Source organism: Bactrocera tryoni, chromosome 2, assembly GCF_016617805.1.
Source record: "Bactrocera tryoni isolate S06 chromosome 2, CSIRO_BtryS06_freeze2, whole genome shotgun sequence".
Classification (NCBI taxonomy): domain Eukaryota; kingdom Metazoa; phylum Arthropoda; class Insecta; order Diptera; family Tephritidae; genus Bactrocera; species Bactrocera tryoni.
In genome coordinates, this window is record NC_052500.1 from 2,990,575 (window position 1) to 3,008,122 (window position 17,548).

The 17,548-nt window shown below is 35.0% G+C and overlaps 4 protein-coding genes across 7 annotated transcripts in view; 1 reads left to right on the plus strand and 3 right to left on the minus strand.

The window, feature by feature from the left end:
- Window positions 1–2,336, minus strand: part of LOC120769437 (V-type proton ATPase catalytic subunit A-like) — a 260,519-nt gene extending 258,183 nt beyond the window's left edge. For both annotated transcript variants that reach the window (XM_040096419.1, XM_040096418.1), the window contains exon 1: window positions 2,268–2,336. The gene's annotated coding sequence lies outside the window, so the exon portion shown is untranslated. The remainder of the gene's footprint in view (window positions 1–2,267) is intronic.
- A 1-nt stretch (window position 2,337) lies between these two features.
- Window positions 2,338–9,243, minus strand: LOC120769440 (protein YIPF5). The gene is made up of 7 exons (XM_040096423.1): window positions 9,093–9,243; window positions 8,869–8,972; window positions 8,610–8,803; window positions 8,519–8,553; window positions 5,414–5,524; window positions 4,721–4,905; window positions 2,338–2,718 (listed from the first exon to the last, which is right to left on the minus strand). The coding sequence occupies exons 2-7, from the start codon at window positions 8,964–8,966 to the stop codon at window positions 2,556–2,558; spliced, it is 786 nt and encodes a 261-aa protein (XP_039952357.1). The 5' UTR covers window positions 8,967–8,972; window positions 9,093–9,243; the 3' UTR covers window positions 2,338–2,555.
- Window positions 9,244–10,081: 838 nt separating this feature from the next.
- On the minus strand, window positions 10,082–13,462 carry LOC120767838 (V-type proton ATPase catalytic subunit A). The gene is made up of 5 exons (XM_040094129.1): window positions 13,360–13,462; window positions 12,643–12,730; window positions 11,764–12,461; window positions 10,726–11,703; window positions 10,082–10,651 (listed from the first exon to the last, which is right to left on the minus strand). The coding sequence occupies exons 2-5, from the start codon at window positions 12,716–12,718 to the stop codon at window positions 10,559–10,561; spliced, it is 1,845 nt and encodes a 614-aa protein (XP_039950063.1). The 5' UTR covers window positions 12,719–12,730; window positions 13,360–13,462; the 3' UTR covers window positions 10,082–10,558.
- A 651-nt stretch (window positions 13,463–14,113) lies between these two features.
- LOC120767839 (sorting nexin-6) lies at window positions 14,114–17,502 on the plus strand. 3 transcript variants are annotated; one of them, XM_040094130.1, is made up of 8 exons: window positions 14,143–14,289; window positions 15,059–15,469; window positions 15,525–15,646; window positions 15,702–16,146; window positions 16,225–16,407; window positions 16,698–16,715; window positions 16,991–17,100; window positions 17,162–17,502. In XM_040094130.1, the coding sequence occupies exons 1-8, from the start codon at window positions 14,143–14,145 to the stop codon at window positions 17,253–17,255; spliced, it is 1,530 nt and encodes a 509-aa protein (XP_039950064.1). In that variant the 3' UTR covers window positions 17,256–17,502. The 3 variants fall into 3 exon arrangements, with proteins under 3 accessions (XP_039950065.1, XP_039950064.1, XP_039950066.1); XM_040094132.1 differs by lacking the exon at window positions 14,143–14,289 and adding an exon at window positions 14,656–14,800 and having other exon boundaries at window positions 17,162–17,255; XM_040094131.1 differs by lacking the exon at window positions 16,698–16,715 and having other exon boundaries at window positions 14,114–14,289; window positions 17,162–17,255.
- Window positions 17,503–17,548: the final 46 nt, after the last annotated feature.

The following is a 17,548-nucleotide window of genomic DNA, read 5'->3' on the forward strand; positions in this document are numbered from 1 at the left end:
CACAACAGAGTTCAGGCATCAATTATAGGCATTATTTAATGACCACATCGACATAATAAAAATTGTCTGCGTAAATTCAGAACAACGCTCTTAAAGCTCTAACATTTTCGAAATGCCTATCAAATTTAATAAATTCAATTTCAACTGCGAATGCGTATGGATATGTCCTGAATTTTCACTAAAAAAATTACAGAAAATACAATTTAAAAACCTTAACGGCCATATAGAAAGCAAAAACGGCAGGAGCAGTGAGAAGCGATAAAAATCAACAAAAGTAAAAAATTCAAACAAATGACAGTCAAAAGCAAACAAAGAAAAAGTTAGCTACCTTTATGCTCTACCAAAAAAAATGTATAATGCAAAAGTAAAACAAAAAGTTCGATAGCAAAAAACTCAATTAACCAACATTTCCAATTGAACGAGTCGCAAAAAGCGAAAGCAACGGACGAAAACAAAAATAAACGTTTCGAATAATTGAAGTGAGCAAACCAAGTTAGCATAACGGCATATATGTACATACATAGACGATCGCACACAAATACACCACACAAAAAGTTAATTACTGCCTAGAAGGTACTCGTAGGATTGACCTAATATTGAGCCAATACGCAAACGAATTAATGACAACAAATTATCACCGTTCCCGTGTAAGATGCCAAAATCTGAGCATTTACAAACATAAAACTTTAGTTTAGTCATAAAATCGAAAGCTGCATGTGATATCAAAAATGGTTAAAAATCAGAAATGGTTAAAATAATGTGGGTTCTAACTGTCAACATACAAAAAATTTTAAGCCAGCGCACTTTGCTCCTTTTTTGCTTATATTTCGTTATAATAAATAATAAAATAAATAAAAAAACAATAATAACAATGTGTGTGCTAATAATTATTGTGTTTGGTTGGGCGATCTTTTTTTTTTGTTTTTCTTCAAATAAAATCCTTTCTTTTCACGATTTCGTGCTCACTGGTTACACTTTTTGCACCTCAATAAACGACAAAACATCGAATTTGAATGATATCGGGGGGGAATTTATACTTGAGCAGCAAAAAGTTTTCTAAATAATTGAGCGTACTGAGAATTATGACAGAATATGAATGCATTTCGTTATCAGAAACAGCATTCATCATTCGACTGGCTTGTAATACTGAGCATATTAGCAAAACAAATTGCTTAATGAGAACTCGAATCACAGTTGAGTTCAGAATTGATCGGTAAACCAACTGGAAGTTCTTAAAAACACGTTTCGATGGGGTGTTCTAGTCTAGAGACATACATTTTTAGTGATTTTTGAAGTATCTTAATAAAGGAATCAATTTTTTTACTAGCTTTTTATGTTAGTTATTTTAAAACATTACAAGCATACAGGAAAAAAATTTAAAAAAAATTTCAAAAAATAACAAAAAGGTTAAAAATTTCCAAAATTAGCAGTTGGTCAAGTGCGAGTCTCACAATAATAGCACGTGACGTACCCACGGTTTCAGGACTTCAAGCAAGCTGAAACCAAAAAAACAAATTTTATCAAAAATGTCTAGGCCGTACCCACTTTTTCAACTCCTAGCAACTAAAATCAAAAAAATATTAATGAAGAATAATGTCGCAATGTCTAGAACTACGGAAAAGTTTGAAAAAAATGTTCACGAAATCGCAACAGTCTGAAAACAAATAAAAAACAATTTTTTTACCAATTTTTCTGTTTCGAATTTTTTTTGAATAGTAAAAATTTAAATTTGAGGTTATGGCTAGTTTCAGACATAGACAAGTTCATAAAGAAGACTATTTAAAAATTTCAATAAAGCGGTGCAGAAGAACCTAGAAAATTGTGGGTGTCGCTTTGAAAAAAAATTTCGGTTCCGGCCGAACCAGTTTGGATGTCGGGTCAGCAATATATTGGTAGTCGAAAAAGTATTTTCGTATTTAGTCAATAGATGTCGTTGTTGAATTTGGATTTACACTGCTAGAATAATGTCTCTAGCGGAAAAATGGCAAAAAGTGGTCGACCAAAATGGTAGATATTTGTTTATTAGTATAAATATAAAAAAAAATATGTTGAAGTTTGATTGGAAATACGAAAATACTTTTTCGACTGCCCAATATTTCCGAAAATAATTTGAAAAATTCTCTTGTGGACATATTTTTGAATAGTTAAACTTTGAAAATATAATCGATTTTATTTCTAGACTAGAATACCCACCCCCTCCGGAAATTAAAAGAATAATAATAATTTAATAAACTTGAATAAAATACAATAACAAATATTAAACATACCTGTTAATTTTTAGACAACTTCATTGTTGGATATATGTACATACGTGTCTATGTATTTAATTTGCTGTAATTGAATTTTTTCAGTTTCCTTTTATTAGAAAATATGAATTTAGTAATAATATATGTAGTTTTTCTCGCTTAAAATTCCAAATTCTTGTTTCGTTCGGCATATCCTACTTATTATCTCGCCAATTTTCGCTAAAGCCACTAATATTATTAATATAGGTTCTTATATTGAGGTTATGAGGCCACTATTATATTATGTTAGATTTGATAGTTTTGTGTATTTTAAAAAATCGTAATCAAAGCAAAGACGCCATACAGGAGGGCGCACGGATACGCGATCAGCACTTGTTGATGGTCCATGGAGTAGGCCGTCACGAATAGTTTCGAAGCGGACATAGCGCACCAGAGTATCGCCACACCAGCGACAATCAGTCCCAATGTGCCCCTAAGAAAAGACAAAAAAAATTTTCATTTAAAAAATATCTGTGAAGAGGAATAAAATTTAAATTAAATAACATTTTTAACTTTACTTAAATTTAAAAAAATATAGTTCGCCTTTGAAAAAACAATATGAGAACTATATAGTCGAAATATTTGATAATAAGAGGTTATGCCGCATTTATTTACTTTAATCGGCCGGCGAGAAACTAATTTGCACGCGCTTAATATTGGGACTTTTTGCCGACTGCTTTAATATTTTCAACAATGCTCCGACTAAACGTCGAACGCTCGTGAATAATGAAAGCGTTTCACACTAAATTAACGCACAAAGTCGGAGTGAACTGTAATTGAAAAGGAAACAAGTGACCCTCCGTGAAATTGTGCGAGTGCAAAAAAGTGTGCAGACTTTTTAATTCGCATGAACAACAAAATTATGAGCGTTCAGTGCTGAATACAGCGGCTAAAGCGAAGAACAACGATTAACAACAACAACTACAAATAGCCAAATGTATTGACCCTAGCTAGTATAGACCACACACCAGTGCAGCAGTCAAAAACGTTGAAAAGCACATTGCAAAGCCAGTGGGAGCGATGGATATGGTGTTGATGTTGCCATTGGTTGCACGAATCAGTGTTGGAGATTGGCTTTGCGTTGAACAGCTTCTGAAGTTAATAAAATTGCAAAAGCGCAAAAATTGCAACAAAAAAACAACACAAAACTGCGCCAATAAAAACTATAAAGCCAATGTGTGCAGAAATCTAAAAGAGCACTAGTGTGCAGGGCAATAGATACGAACTGAATGTTTATACAAGGACGAGGGGGTGCTGATCGGCGGGTGAGCCGGCGCATGTACAGCTAAATTACGCAGCGCATAGCCCGCCAATCTCCTGGGTGTACAATATTTTATTGACTTTACACCAGAGGCGCATTCTGGCCGGCAACAACAACAACAACTACTACTACCAAAGTAAGTATATTTGCAGTTGGCCAGCATGTCTAAAAGTACGTTTGAAGCCAAAAGCGGCAAAAAGCCCACGAAAAATGTTCAAATAGAAAAAAATTAAAAAAAAGAGACAAAAAATAGAAAAGGGGGATAGAGCGAACTGCTCATAGTTGGCCGCATGTGTTGTATCAATTAAACGCGTCTGTTGAAATTTAAAAGCACAGAGACCATCTGGCGCCCAAACGTACATTTACATACATGGAAATTGATTGGAGAAATTGCTAAAGGAAAAATGCAAAAATGCATTTTTAACTGAGTGCAGTCAATAAGCTAGTACATTCATGCTTACGCACACAAAGAGATATGCAGCTAACTGTTTTTATTTACTCACTGTTGGCGGCGTTCACAGTAGAGAATTTCTAGCGTTTTTTATAGGCAAGCGTATGTTGAAAATTTTACTATTTTAGACTGATTTAGACTTTCCACTTTTGAGTAAATCCTCAGAAACTCTAAAAGTTAAAAATGAGTCACGGACCAGCGCTTTAACTGTTTATATTACATTAACAGCACAGCACAGCACACACACACAAATTGGCAGTTGGCCTTTGAGCAGTAGCCAGAGGTGCCCGCCAACACCCACATGTACTACATACATATGTACATATATACATATATACATTTGTATGCATTTTATGCGCCGAAATTTTTCAATTAACCACGGAAGTTGATGAAGAAGTATTGCGTTTTCTGTTTGCTCCGTTGCGCGCGCATTTTATACAATATTTGTTATGTATACTGTATAATATTTTTTGCATTGTTTCACTGACCATCAGCAATCAATGGAAAACAAATGAAAATGTATACAAAAACTGCCAATAATAACAATTACAGCACAATGGGATGGTGGACCGATGAAAGCTATAAAAACTATTGCATTGTATTAAAGCAAAGAAGCGTGCAGAAGAAACGCGAAGTATGACTCCTACGGTCACAGAAGCACATTTTATGCATGTATGTGTGCGTTTATTTACATAGTATATGTGTGGATGTGTGTATACTCACTGTATGGTGATTAAAACGTTAATGCCGGACAACACCACCATGGGTAGCAAACAATAGCCGAGCACAGAGACCACAGCGCCGAAGGTTACTTGCGCCTGTGTTGCCATCAGCGACAGTAGACAATAAAAGGCGATGCAGCCCATCACACCGATGCCATAAATGTATGAGAATGTTACTTTGCCGCTCTGAAAGCGTCGAATCACCAACATAAGCAGCGCCAGAATCGCGTACACAATGCCATGATGGACAGCGTCCATTCGATTTGTAGGAGGGAGATTGGTGTTGTTGGTCGATTTCGCGTTATGGTGACCGATTGGTGAGTGGCCAGAGGTGCGGTAGCGCGGTGATGGAGAACAGTTCGTTATGCGGTTGTTTGTTGCAGGTATGGTGGAGATAGTATCACCATTATTGTTGAGGTTTTGTTGTTGTGGTCCATGCATAGTTGAAGAGAGGAGCACAACGTTATCACCGGAAATAAGAATATTGAAAAGTTTTTCAATTAAAAATTTCATGCAAATATTTAAATGTTTACAACTGTAATATGGTTAAGTTTGTATTACTTTCGAATTTATGTATACACATGTGTATATATGTATGTTGTCTTATATTTTATTTAAATGATTTTCAATTCCATAAATAAATTGCATATTTTTGTAATTATGCTATTTATGAAAATGTGAAAAAAGTACTTACCAAGAGGAGAAAACCACCCAAAGCCAAACAGAACACCAGTGGGCCAGCCATATCTGTATCCTGCAGAATAGTTTGATCGGTGGCACGCAATGGATTTAGGACTGCAAGTGTCTAAAAGCAGTAAGCAACAATTTACAGTTATTTTGAAACAATTTTCTGGCCGTAAAACTTCAATTATTTTCATTTCAATTTAAAATTTTCATGAATGGAGTGGTAGACTTAATAGAAAATATGGTATTGTATAAGTTTGTTGTAAACGATAGTGAGGGTACAGAGTCAAGCGCAGGCTTCCTAATGAATGAATACTCCTCATGGACCTCGTAACTGAACTCCATCTGGTATCGCAAAGGACCAAAACTGGTCTGGTCCCCGTTAGGATGGTAAGGCTTAGTTAAGTTGTCATCGACGTCATCCAACAATAGGCACAGGAAACGTGCTGTTTCGACGGGGTCGGACCAAAGGGAGAAGGGTGTCAGATGAGTGGGTTGGTGGGACATGCAAAGAGTGCAAAGAGGTGGCCAGTGTCATGCGGAGACTCATTGCACGCAGCACATATGTATATTGGATATGTCGGAGTCTATTCTGGGTAGGTAAGAGTTTAACCTGCTGCAATATCTAGAACGAAGTTGCGCAAGAGTCACTCTCGTTTCTCGCGGCGACTCGAGCTCTTCGCCCGCAATGGCTGGTGGTTTGAGTCCGAGTAAGCCATTCACTGGTGGTTTGACTGAGAGTCGGTGAAGGTGTTAATGGCTTTACTGTGAATGGCGGTCAGTGCTTGTCGAAAGTTTGTTGCGTCCGAAGTCTAGTCTGCGTATTGTCCGATTTCGTCGACGTACATAAGTGAGGAATGACCTCTTGATGTTAGAAACTTATGTCAGCATCAGAGTGATCAGTGGAACCGCTTATCGTGTCTTGCATGACAACTACAAGTTTAGATTTTTTGAAACCCCTAAACTTGCATTGCATTTCAGTACCGAATTCGACGTAATTTTTACAAAATATACATTCGTAAACCCGTTCCCACGACAGTCGGAACTACGTTATCAGAACGGACTCGGAGTTTTTTTAACCGGTCAAAAACTACTAAATCGGCAGAATACTGCCACTACAACAACAATAACAAAGTAAATTTCACAGTTGAATGTGAAACAATTCTAACATGTATTCACGCGTCACGCGAAAGCTCCTCAATTTGTAAAAAAAATTTAATAGGAATACAATGACAATTCGATTTACCATAGCTTGAATTTTTCCACTTGCATGCTTTAGAAAAGAATTTACACGCGTCGCTGCATACGTCCATCTATGGGTGCCCAACTCGCTGGCCCACCGGCGTTATGCTACAATACAGTGCAGCGTCGCCCACACTTTACATTCGTGGACCAAAAATGAGAGTTACAAAAGTTGTAAACGAAATAAAATGGTAGCAATGTGCAACAGCACGAAAACTTTAGCAACAGAACGCGATGCTTGATGTCGGAAAAGTATTACGCACAGTACAAGCGTAGCCACAAAGGGCTGGCCAGCGCAACACAACGTGCAGTACAAAGAGCGCGCGTCCATGCTGATGGAGTTGGTGGTCCACTCTTCTTTTTGCTGTTGCCATTGTTACAGTGCTATGTGTGGCGAGAATTTATTTGTAAAATTTTTAGTCAAACTTTGAAAAATGGAAATTGATGATAAATGGTGTTGCTGACGGCCACAAGCCAACGCTGTGTGTGTATGTGAGTAGAGTATGCACCGAAATCAGCTCACACATGACACTGGGATTATTAGTTGTGACACTGGCTATGTTGGCCGGGCGGCTATGTGCGGGTAACAGCTGTCAACAACGTGTATTGGAAATTGTAGTTTGCCGGGCGGCAAGTGAAAGAGCGCGGGGCTGTAAACAGTCACCGCAACAATAGCACATACATATGTATACATATGTATGTACAAGTACAGTTGAAAAAAGAACTTAAAGGCACAACAGCAATAAAATTACTTATTTTTTATTCATGCCGGTTTGTTTTACCAGCTTTTTCCTATTGTAGCTTCAGTTGGTAGTTTATCAGTGATCAGACAAAAGCAAATATGAATGTACAACTAACGAAGTAAATTTTCAATTATGCAGCACATTTACATACACATTTGTTCGCACCAGTGTTTTTATTTGCTGCAGCGCTTTTTATTTACAAAAGTTATTAATATTTGGCTTGAAATCCTGGGACTTTTATGCATTTAATCTATGCTCGGGGTAGATTTTAAGCCTCGGGGCAGTTTGCTTTGCATGTTTAGATGCAATATAATTTTGATTCGAATTTAATATTTTACACCATGCGCCCAATATATGAATGTATGGAAAACTATTGACTAAGGTTCCTTAAAATTTTCATTAGCCACACATACATACAATATTTTTACTATAGTATTAAAATTAAGTTTAAAAATTGAGAATTGCCAATATTATGGTTATACTTTTTGAGGTTAAAAAAATATTGTTCATAAAGTTGTAAAAACAAATTAGAGTACTGTTAGTTTGACGCCCATTGTAGTTGAATGCAGCGAAAGGAAATTTAAATATACTGAGTAAGGTATGATCAATGTTTCAAATAAAAGGCATGTCCGAATACTTCACTTACTATATAACTATATTTAACTTCAATTTTAACATGTTTAATTTCAATTGAATGCAATATTTCTTAGCATAGTTCGAGATAATAGTTTTTAAGGTAGAAAATTCATAAAAATTAATAATATTCGATTAGTTACTACAAAAGCTCAAAACACAAGTATTTCTTTATGGTTGTACTGTCAGAAAACATTATCCAAAAGATTTTCTGGAATGTTGCCCAGTTGACAGTTTCCGTACCAAGAGAACGTAAAATGTAGTTCGGTTTTCGATTCGGTTCAAAACTCGATTTCGAGTTGCGGAAAATTTTATACTAGTAAATGGTCCATTTTACTTATTCTGATATAATTTTAACTTTTTTTTTATTGGAAGTAACTTAATATATTTCTATTTATTGTAAATAAGAATACTTTTATAAAAACGAATTTAATATCAGCTCATACGAGATTGAATAATAAAGACTCGTAAACAGTATTAGTGATGAAATTACTTACCTTGAGAAAGATATGATGCGGATTTATTCCTAATTCTGGAAATACAAATTTTAATCAATAATTTAATTTTTTTTAATATTTCTCATACAACCTTCCAACAAAGGCGGCTCATCATCAAAATCATTTCCCGTGCCACCAGGCTTGAAACCAGAATCTTGATCGTAAGATTGATTTACGTAGGCATTAGGATCATAGAAACCGCCAAGACCTTGACTAGCGCCTCCATAGCTAGCATCGTAATTGGGTGGTACGGAGGCTTCGGTATTGTCAAAAGTTTGAAAATTTCTAAAAGCAATTGAGAATTTATAAACAAATTGTTTATTTGAAAATTATATTCCATATATACATACAATTCTTGGCCAAATTCTGGAACTTCGAAGTTATATGACTGATCTCCGCCGCTGGCATAGTAATCATTTGGAGCACCCGTGCCACTGCTATATGACATTTTTCGCTTAATTAGGAAAAACTTGTAAATATTAGTTGTATCGCAAGAAAGAATAAAAGCCACAATCTGTGCCCATTTATGTCTTTAACAGTGATTCGGAATCTATTGTAATATTTGCTTACTTACCTTATGAGTTGCAAGTGGATAAAATTAAAGTTAGTTGAAGGTGTATTTGAACAATATTTTCTAATATATTCAAATAACTATATTTATAATTCAATAAATATTATCTTTAAAATATAAAACCGGACTTCAATTTGTAGTTGTCAGTTCAGACACGTCAATAGACCAGCGAACAGCTGAGTCACAGGGCGTCGTGTATTATCAGAAATAAGACAGAGTCACAGTAATACAATAAGCACATTAGTGTATTTTTATTCAAAGCTATGTCTGAGATATTGATATTTATAAATTGATGAAATATTTAATTAATCAAAAAAAGTAAAAGTCTAAGTTAAAACTAAACTTTTAAAAATCATAAATTTTCTTGGATACTCTGAGTATTATGAATTGAATTCAAAACGAAAAAGTTTCAAAACAAAAAATGTTCAGCGATAACCTAGAAATACTATTGCTTTTGTATTGTTTACTATAAGTCAGCTATGTATATATATTTATATGTACGAGTATTCATATATCTGGAAACCTTTCTTTTATTCAACGTCATTGATTGGACGTCGGAATAAAAGAGGTGTACTTTATTTTTCCCTTACCCGCCACCTAAAAATAATAAAAACCCCGGTAAGCGTTATTGTTTTTTATTTATTAACATGGATAATACATACGCATAAACATTCGCTTTAATCTCTATGTAAACTGTTTTATTTTACAATAAATAAATAACCTAGAACAGTCAAACAGAAAGCAAATAAAATTGTTTGCTTTTAGAAACGCTAAAGACGATTTTCAAGCCCTTTAGGTCTTAATATTTACATATAACAAACAACACAAGAAAATAAAATTTTCAATAGTATTTAACTGGTCTTAACATTTTAAAAATACATAAATCCATTAGACGCATATACATATGTATAAGAGTTATACGAAAATTAAATTATTTGCCAAATTCTTTGAAATGTAACAATTACTTTTAAATATTCGTTTGTTTAATTTAGTTATTATTTGCGGTAACAGTTGCTCATAATGTTCATATATATGTATATGTAAATAGTTTTGTTTTTTTTGTAGTTGAAGTTTCTTTGGTTCGTTTGCTTATACATTTGTTATTTATTAGCCACTAGTTATTGTTCGTCTTTCACAGGTGATTCGTTTCCGTTCTCACCATACTTCCCATTATACTGTTTAAGATATATTAACACTTGCTTAAAGGACATTAAGAGGTAAATTAAGGGTGAATACTATTTTGTATATTTATGTTTAAACTGATCCTAAGTTTATTTCCACAAATATTACGATAACACGTAATGACTAGTTGAAATGACTAGCTGTAAATATGTAAATATGTCAGTTATACGCTAAATGGATTAACTGAAATATTTCGATGGTTTGCTTAAACCGAAATTCTTTACTTTATATTACTTGGCTTTGGATGTAGTTTTTGTATTTAGCTTTCCCTCCTCCTTTTCAGAGACTTAGTCTTCTAGATTTCTAAAAGCTTGCTGCAAGTCTTCGTGAAGTTGTTCATAGTCCGCTTTGATTTTCGCCTCGCCATCCTTGACTGGATCCTGTGATCAATTCATTGTAAGAAAATCAATCGTCTATATATCCGACTTAAATATAAATATCATCCCAAAATTACCTTAAATTTCATTGAAGACAGCTGGTAGAGGATATTTCCCATCGCATCACGTATTACATTCCATGTGATTTTGTTGTCTGATTGGGCAGTGGATTCTACAGCATGGCGAGCGAGCTCATAGAAGGCCAACATATTTCTTAACATACCCACTGTCTTGTAAAATGGACACACACGATCATATGGCGAGTATGAGTTTTGTTGTAGGAAGTCATCTTTCACTAATTTTGCCACTTCCAATGTAATTTTATCAGTTTCAGCTAGAGATGCTTTGCCCACCAGTTGTACAATCTCAGAGAGATCCTCTTCCTCTTGTAAAATTTCTTTAACTTTTGTACGAAGGGGGACAAATTCGGGGAAATTCTTATCGTAATATTCATCCAGGGCGCGCATGTACTTCGAGTAGGAAATCAACCAATTGATCGAAGGGAAATGCTTACGCTGAGCCAATTTCTTATCCAAACCCCAGAACACTTGTACGATACCCAAAGTGGCGGATGTGACAGGATCTGAGAAATCACCACCAGGAGGCGATACAGCACCGACAATGGAGACGGAGCCTTCGCGTTCTGGATTACCTAAACATTTGACACGTCCAGCACGCTCGTAGAAGGAAGCGAGGCGAGCACCCAAGTAGGCGGGGTAACCAGAATCGGCAGGCATTTCAGCCAAACGACCTGAAATTTCACGAAGCGCTTCGGCCCAACGTGAAGTAGAGTCAGCCATCATAGCAACATTGTAGCCCATATCTCGGAAATATTCGGAAAGTGTGATACCGGTGTAAATGGAGGCCTCACGAGCTGCGACAGGCATGTTGGAGGTGTTCGCAACCAACGCAGTACGCTTCATAATCGATTCAACGACTCCATCAATTTCACAAGTAAGTTCGGGAAAATCACGAAGTACTTCAGACATTTCATTGCCACGCTCACCGCAACCAACGTAAATAATGACATCGGAATTCGAATATTTAGAGAGCGCCTGCAGATAAACGAGTGTGTAAATCATACAATTCTAGAAATCCCCAAATGAAAATCTTACCTGGGAAATTACAGTTTTACCGCAACCAAAAGCTCCTGGTATAGCCGTAGTACCACCTTGTACGCAAGGAAACAGTGAATCCAAAACACGTTGTCCTGTAAATAGTGGGTGGTTTGCAGGTAGCTTTTCGGTAACTGGACGAGGCTGACGTACTGGCCATACTTGCAACATGGTATGTTTGGTGATTTCACCATCGAATTCCGTTTCCAGAATCACATCTTCCACTGTGTAATTACCGGCTGGCGCAATATATCGTACAGTACCCTTGCAACGAGGTCCAACAATCAAACGATGCTTTACAAGCGTATTCTCATGAACGATACCGTAAAGATCACCGCCAGTAATATGAGAACCGACACGCACATTTGTCGGATTGAAATCCCAAGCTTCAGTACGCGAAAGCGAAGGAATATTCACACCTTTTGGTATATAAATCGAACCGCTGCTCTCGCCAATATCCTTAAGTGGACGTTGTATACCATCAAAAATGCTACCCAAAATGCCAGGCCCCAATTCAACCGATAGGGGTTTACCGGTCCTCAAAACCGGGTCGCCAACAGTTACGCCCGAAGTTTCTTCGTACACTTGGATGGTGGCCATATCGCCTTCCAGTCGAATAATTTCACCGACCAGTTCGTAATAACCCACACGTACCAACTCGTACATAGCCGATCCTGACATACGCTCCGCAGTAACAACTAAACAAAATAAAATTAAACATTTTGAATAAAGATTTTTGATCAAAGGCACATAGTTTCATTATTTCTCTTTTATATTTTATGTTTGCACTGTAAATTTATTAAACACTACACAAGTCATCCAACTTCAATCCCACTCGCATTCACATGTACTGTTATAATTTTATAATCTATTACTCACCGGGACCGGAAACGGCGAAGACGCGACCATATTGAGACTCTCGCTCCTCGTCTTGATAACACTTCAAAGTCGACATATTTTATATTTCCTGGAAAACAGTATTCCAAAATATTAGCATGAAAAACTTTAGATAAAATTAAGGGATTGAGTAATATTTGATTATCGATTTTTCCGCTTGCACAACTACATCACTTGCTTTTTTTGTTTTGTACCGAAATTAGAGAACTTTATTAGGAGAGCACTTGAAGTACTAATGAAGATTCATATTCATAAATTAGTAAAGGTACTTGTACTTAATTGTATATTCACATTTTTCAAATGTCATTATTATTAGGCCAAAGCATTTTAATTATCTCCTCTCCCCTCACATGTATACAAATGTATTCAGCAATAATATACGCAGCGTACTCTACATCGTTCACGCACTCTCTTCCTCAATTATTTCTCTGCTACAGTTCGCTCTTTTGCTCTCTTAAATTTCGCAATTGGATAAAAGAAAATTCGATTTTTCACCATTTGGCACTTGCAATTTTTCACCCATTGCACTTGTTGGAAATTACCAAACTTAAATTCTACTTTTCACCAGCAAAAAGTACACTATTTCCATCGAAAATATTACAAAATTGTAGAAGAAGTATTAAATTAACTTCTTTTGGCTTTTATTCGTTACAAAACTAATGGGAAATAAGGAAAATGTGGATCACAAAAACCACTTACTTTCGTATGGTGTGTACGTAAAGTTTTCCGCTGACTAAAATACACGATGGACTGGACTGAACTAAACTGAATATGAATGGCAGCGATATTTTCGAGTATAGTGAAAATTTAGCTAAAAGAAGGATGAAAAATCGATGCCGAAGTGTGCCAAAACAGCATTTTTAGTACAAATAATCGGGGTCGAAATTAGACCTTATTTATTTTTATATGAATATTTAATAAACTTTATGTCAATTTTCAAGACCTAATGAATAAATAACTTTATTAAGTAGAATATGTTATTTTAAAAAACAACAAATAAATTCTTCATAATTTATATTTTTAAACTACAAAATCAAATGCTGAACTGGAGATATGCCAATATCATTGATATTAGAAATATTCTTGCATAAGGAATCATATAACTTATTGTCAATCTGAAGATGATAGAGTCGATGTACAGAATTAACAATAAAAATAATACAATTTTATTATATTTGATTATAAAAAAAAAAAATAAAAATTATAAAATTGGACATAGCTAGTAGCTATCCGCTGGCAGTTCTTTGTGAATACCCAACATATTTTTTTTTATTGTTTGTACATTTAAATACTTATACATATGTATGTATATATTCAACTTATGCTGCTTACTCAATTTACAGTTATTTGTTGGAAATGCTTCAAAGACTTTCGGATTAATGCATTTTTTTGCTGGTTTCAGTCGTAACACGTTGTTTTGCATTATTGTTTTGTAATCATTGTTATATCTTCGTTTTGGTTTTTTGTTAATACATCGAAATTATGTTGAATTTTTATAGCAATATCCTTCAAAAGTCCCAAGAACCCAAATCAAAAATATCAAATACGCGATTCAAGAGATATTCAGTGTATAGAAACAGTGGTTCTTTTGAAAGTGTAAATATAAAAAGTGTGTTAGTGCATATGCAGGTAGGCTTGTGCATATTATTTTTAGAAAGCGTAAAATATTTGTTATAAAAAATTAATTAATCTAATCACATTTTATAAAATTAATCATTAATATGTGAAGTCGCACTTAAAAGGCATTAACCAAGAGGGCATCCGTCTTTTACGGTGTGTATCGGTTAGTTTCTCAGCTAATTCTTTCAGTGCACTAAAATTTCGGTTTATGACTTGCTGGATACCTTCTTTTCAAATAACCGGATTTAAAGTTGAAAATATTAATGACATCTCTGAGCCATTGCACAGCTGATGGAAAACTGACACAAACAAATAAATATCAGAGAACGTACATTATACGTTCTCTGCTTTATTTATTAAAAAAACTAAGAAGTAATCAAATAATTATAGGCGAAGGTAGAAGAAAGTGGAATACAGAAAGTTGCAACGTTCAAAGTTTTCAGATAAAATATATTTATTTGTTGTGTTTTAGAGAAATTTAGTATAGAAAAAACATTGAAATAAATTCAGAACAATGATGGTAAGCTAAGTGTGCATTTATTTTATATGTCGTAAATCTGATTCCAGTATTTTCATTAAAAATAAAACATTTTCTCATATCAGTGACCACTTGCATGAGTCAAAGACATCCTCCCTTTTTTAATTTCATACGCCTATACAGCCGTTTATCAATATCTTTTGTTAATTTTTTTTTTGTTAAGCACAAGACCAGATAAGACTGAAATTACAACTGGTATAAGTATTTTTACAAAATTGTCCTCAAAATCTGATTTTTCAGGACGGAACGGATGACTTAGCAACAGTTGAAAATCTGGCTAAAAGTACGCCACTCGGCGTAGAAAATAGCATTTCAACCAACAATCCAACAATAATGGAAGTTTCTTCTCCTAATACACAACGGGAAACCGAAGGCGGAAATCCTTTAGCAACTAATACAAATAACGGCAGTGGTACTGTCACCTCCGAGTCGTCTTCATCAGCAATCACACCTGCTGCGCTCGCGGAAAATACTTTGCATGTGGAAATTTCCGATGCTTTGAGTGAAAAGGATAAAGTTAAGTTTACCGTGCACACGCGAACAACCTTGCCCGGTTTTGTGAAGCAAGACAATAATGTGGTACGTCAGCACGAGGAATTTGTTTGGTTGCACGACCGTTTCGAAGAAAATGAAGAATATGCCGGTTATATTGTAAGTTTGTAATAATTATCGAGCAGAAACGATATAAATAATTTCAATTAAATAGATACCACCATGCCCGCCACGCCCCGACTTCGATGCCTCGCGAGAAAAATTACAGCGGCTTGGAGAGGGTGAAGGCAATATGACAAAGGAAGAATTTAAGAAAATGAAGTCCGAACTCGAAGCGTAAGTACTGAAATCAAGAATAATATTATTTAATGATTACATTTTTACTTTTAAGCGAATACTTGGCCACCTTCAAGAAAACAGTAGCCATGCATGAAGTTTTCTTGCGCCGACTCGCAAATCATCCGGTATTTCGTGTAGATCAGCATTTAAAAGTGTTCCTAGAGTATGACCAGGACCTCTGTGCAAAGCCGCGTAAGAAAATGGCTATTTTCGGTGGCTTTGTTAAGTCATTAGGAAAGACGACAGACGAAATATTAATGAGTGCAACAGTTCGAGACGTAAATGATTTCTTTGAAAATGAGCTACAATTTCTCATTGAATATCATGGGCATCTGCGTGATGCTGCCGTACGAACTGAGAAAATGACGCAACGTCATAAAGAAGTCAGTGAATGCCACCAAAAAATCTCAAACGCGTTAATGCAACTATCAACCGCAGAAAAAGGAAGCATGGAAACCTTTTGTGCTAAATCAGCCGAAATCTTTGAAAAAATTAAGGTAGGAATTATGTTTGAATTGAATGGAATAATATTAGCAAATGTAAAATTCCAAATATAATTTCAAACTCATTTTTAGAACTTGGAAGCACGAGTCTCTAGCGATCAGGACTTGAAGCTGGGGGATACATTGCGTTACTACCAGCGGGACAGCGATGCAGCAAAAGCACTCTTAATTCGTCGTTTACGTTGTTTAGCCGCATATGAGGCGGCCAATCGTAATTTAGAGAAAGCGCGTGCCAAAAATAAGGACGTTCATGCTGTAAGAAATCTCGCCAATATTAATTCCATAAAATTCTTTCCACTCGCCTATTTGCTATTATAACGTTAATTGATTTTACATAGTCTGCATTTTTATAGTCTCCTCCACTGTTTACTATTGTGTATTTTGTCATTGTATTATTCGCGCAATTTATTTAATTTATTCACGGTTTTAATTATTTATAACTTTTTGTACTAGTTCAATATTTAAATGAAAACTTTCTATTCACACTTTTTAAATGCAAACTATACAAAAACCAAACAAACTGCTTTCAACGAATTCATATGCAGCCTTTGGATGTTCAAGAGGTACTTGGTGTATTATTTTTTTACTCATATTATATGTAACTGTAAACACATTATACTATATTCTAATGTATTTTTGTTTTGCATTGCCAATCCCTATTAATTATAACACCCATTATTGAAAAACTAAAACGCACCAAAGACCACACAAAATTATCCAGTACTCAGATACAACTAATTAACACTACGCATGCTTGAAAGAGTTCAAAACAACCGATTTTATCTGCTTCATAAAATTATACAAATATTTATATTTCTTTCATTGCTTGTGAAAATAGGCTGAAGCAGCCCAAGCAGAGGCCTGTGAGAAATTCGAATCGATGTCCGCTTGTGGAAAGGAAGAATTAGTTGGATTTCGCAATCGCCGCGTAGCTGCCTTCAAGAAAGGGTACAATATTTTGAATTGTAATATAAGTATATACAGTTATTGCAATTATTTTAAATTACAGGTTGGTTGAACTAGCTGAACTGGAGATCAAGCACGCACGCACTCAATATGAATATTTACGCCAATCTCTTTTGGCGCTGAAAGAAATTGCCTGAACTGTTGACTTGTACTTGTTATATTCTTAGCAACATCCTTATACATTTATACATCATATTAACATATATACGCCACGCAAAATATATTAAAGCCACATAATAATTACGAATATTAGCTTATATACGATATGTAATATATTATGTATACAGCTGAAGTATTTCTCAAATTGTATTATTGTTCTAAACCAAATTTACGTATTGATTTTTGTATGACGAAATAACGATAAATTACGATTTTCTAAAATTATTTGATACTGTTCTGCATTCGAATGTCATTCCAAAGTGCTTGATTT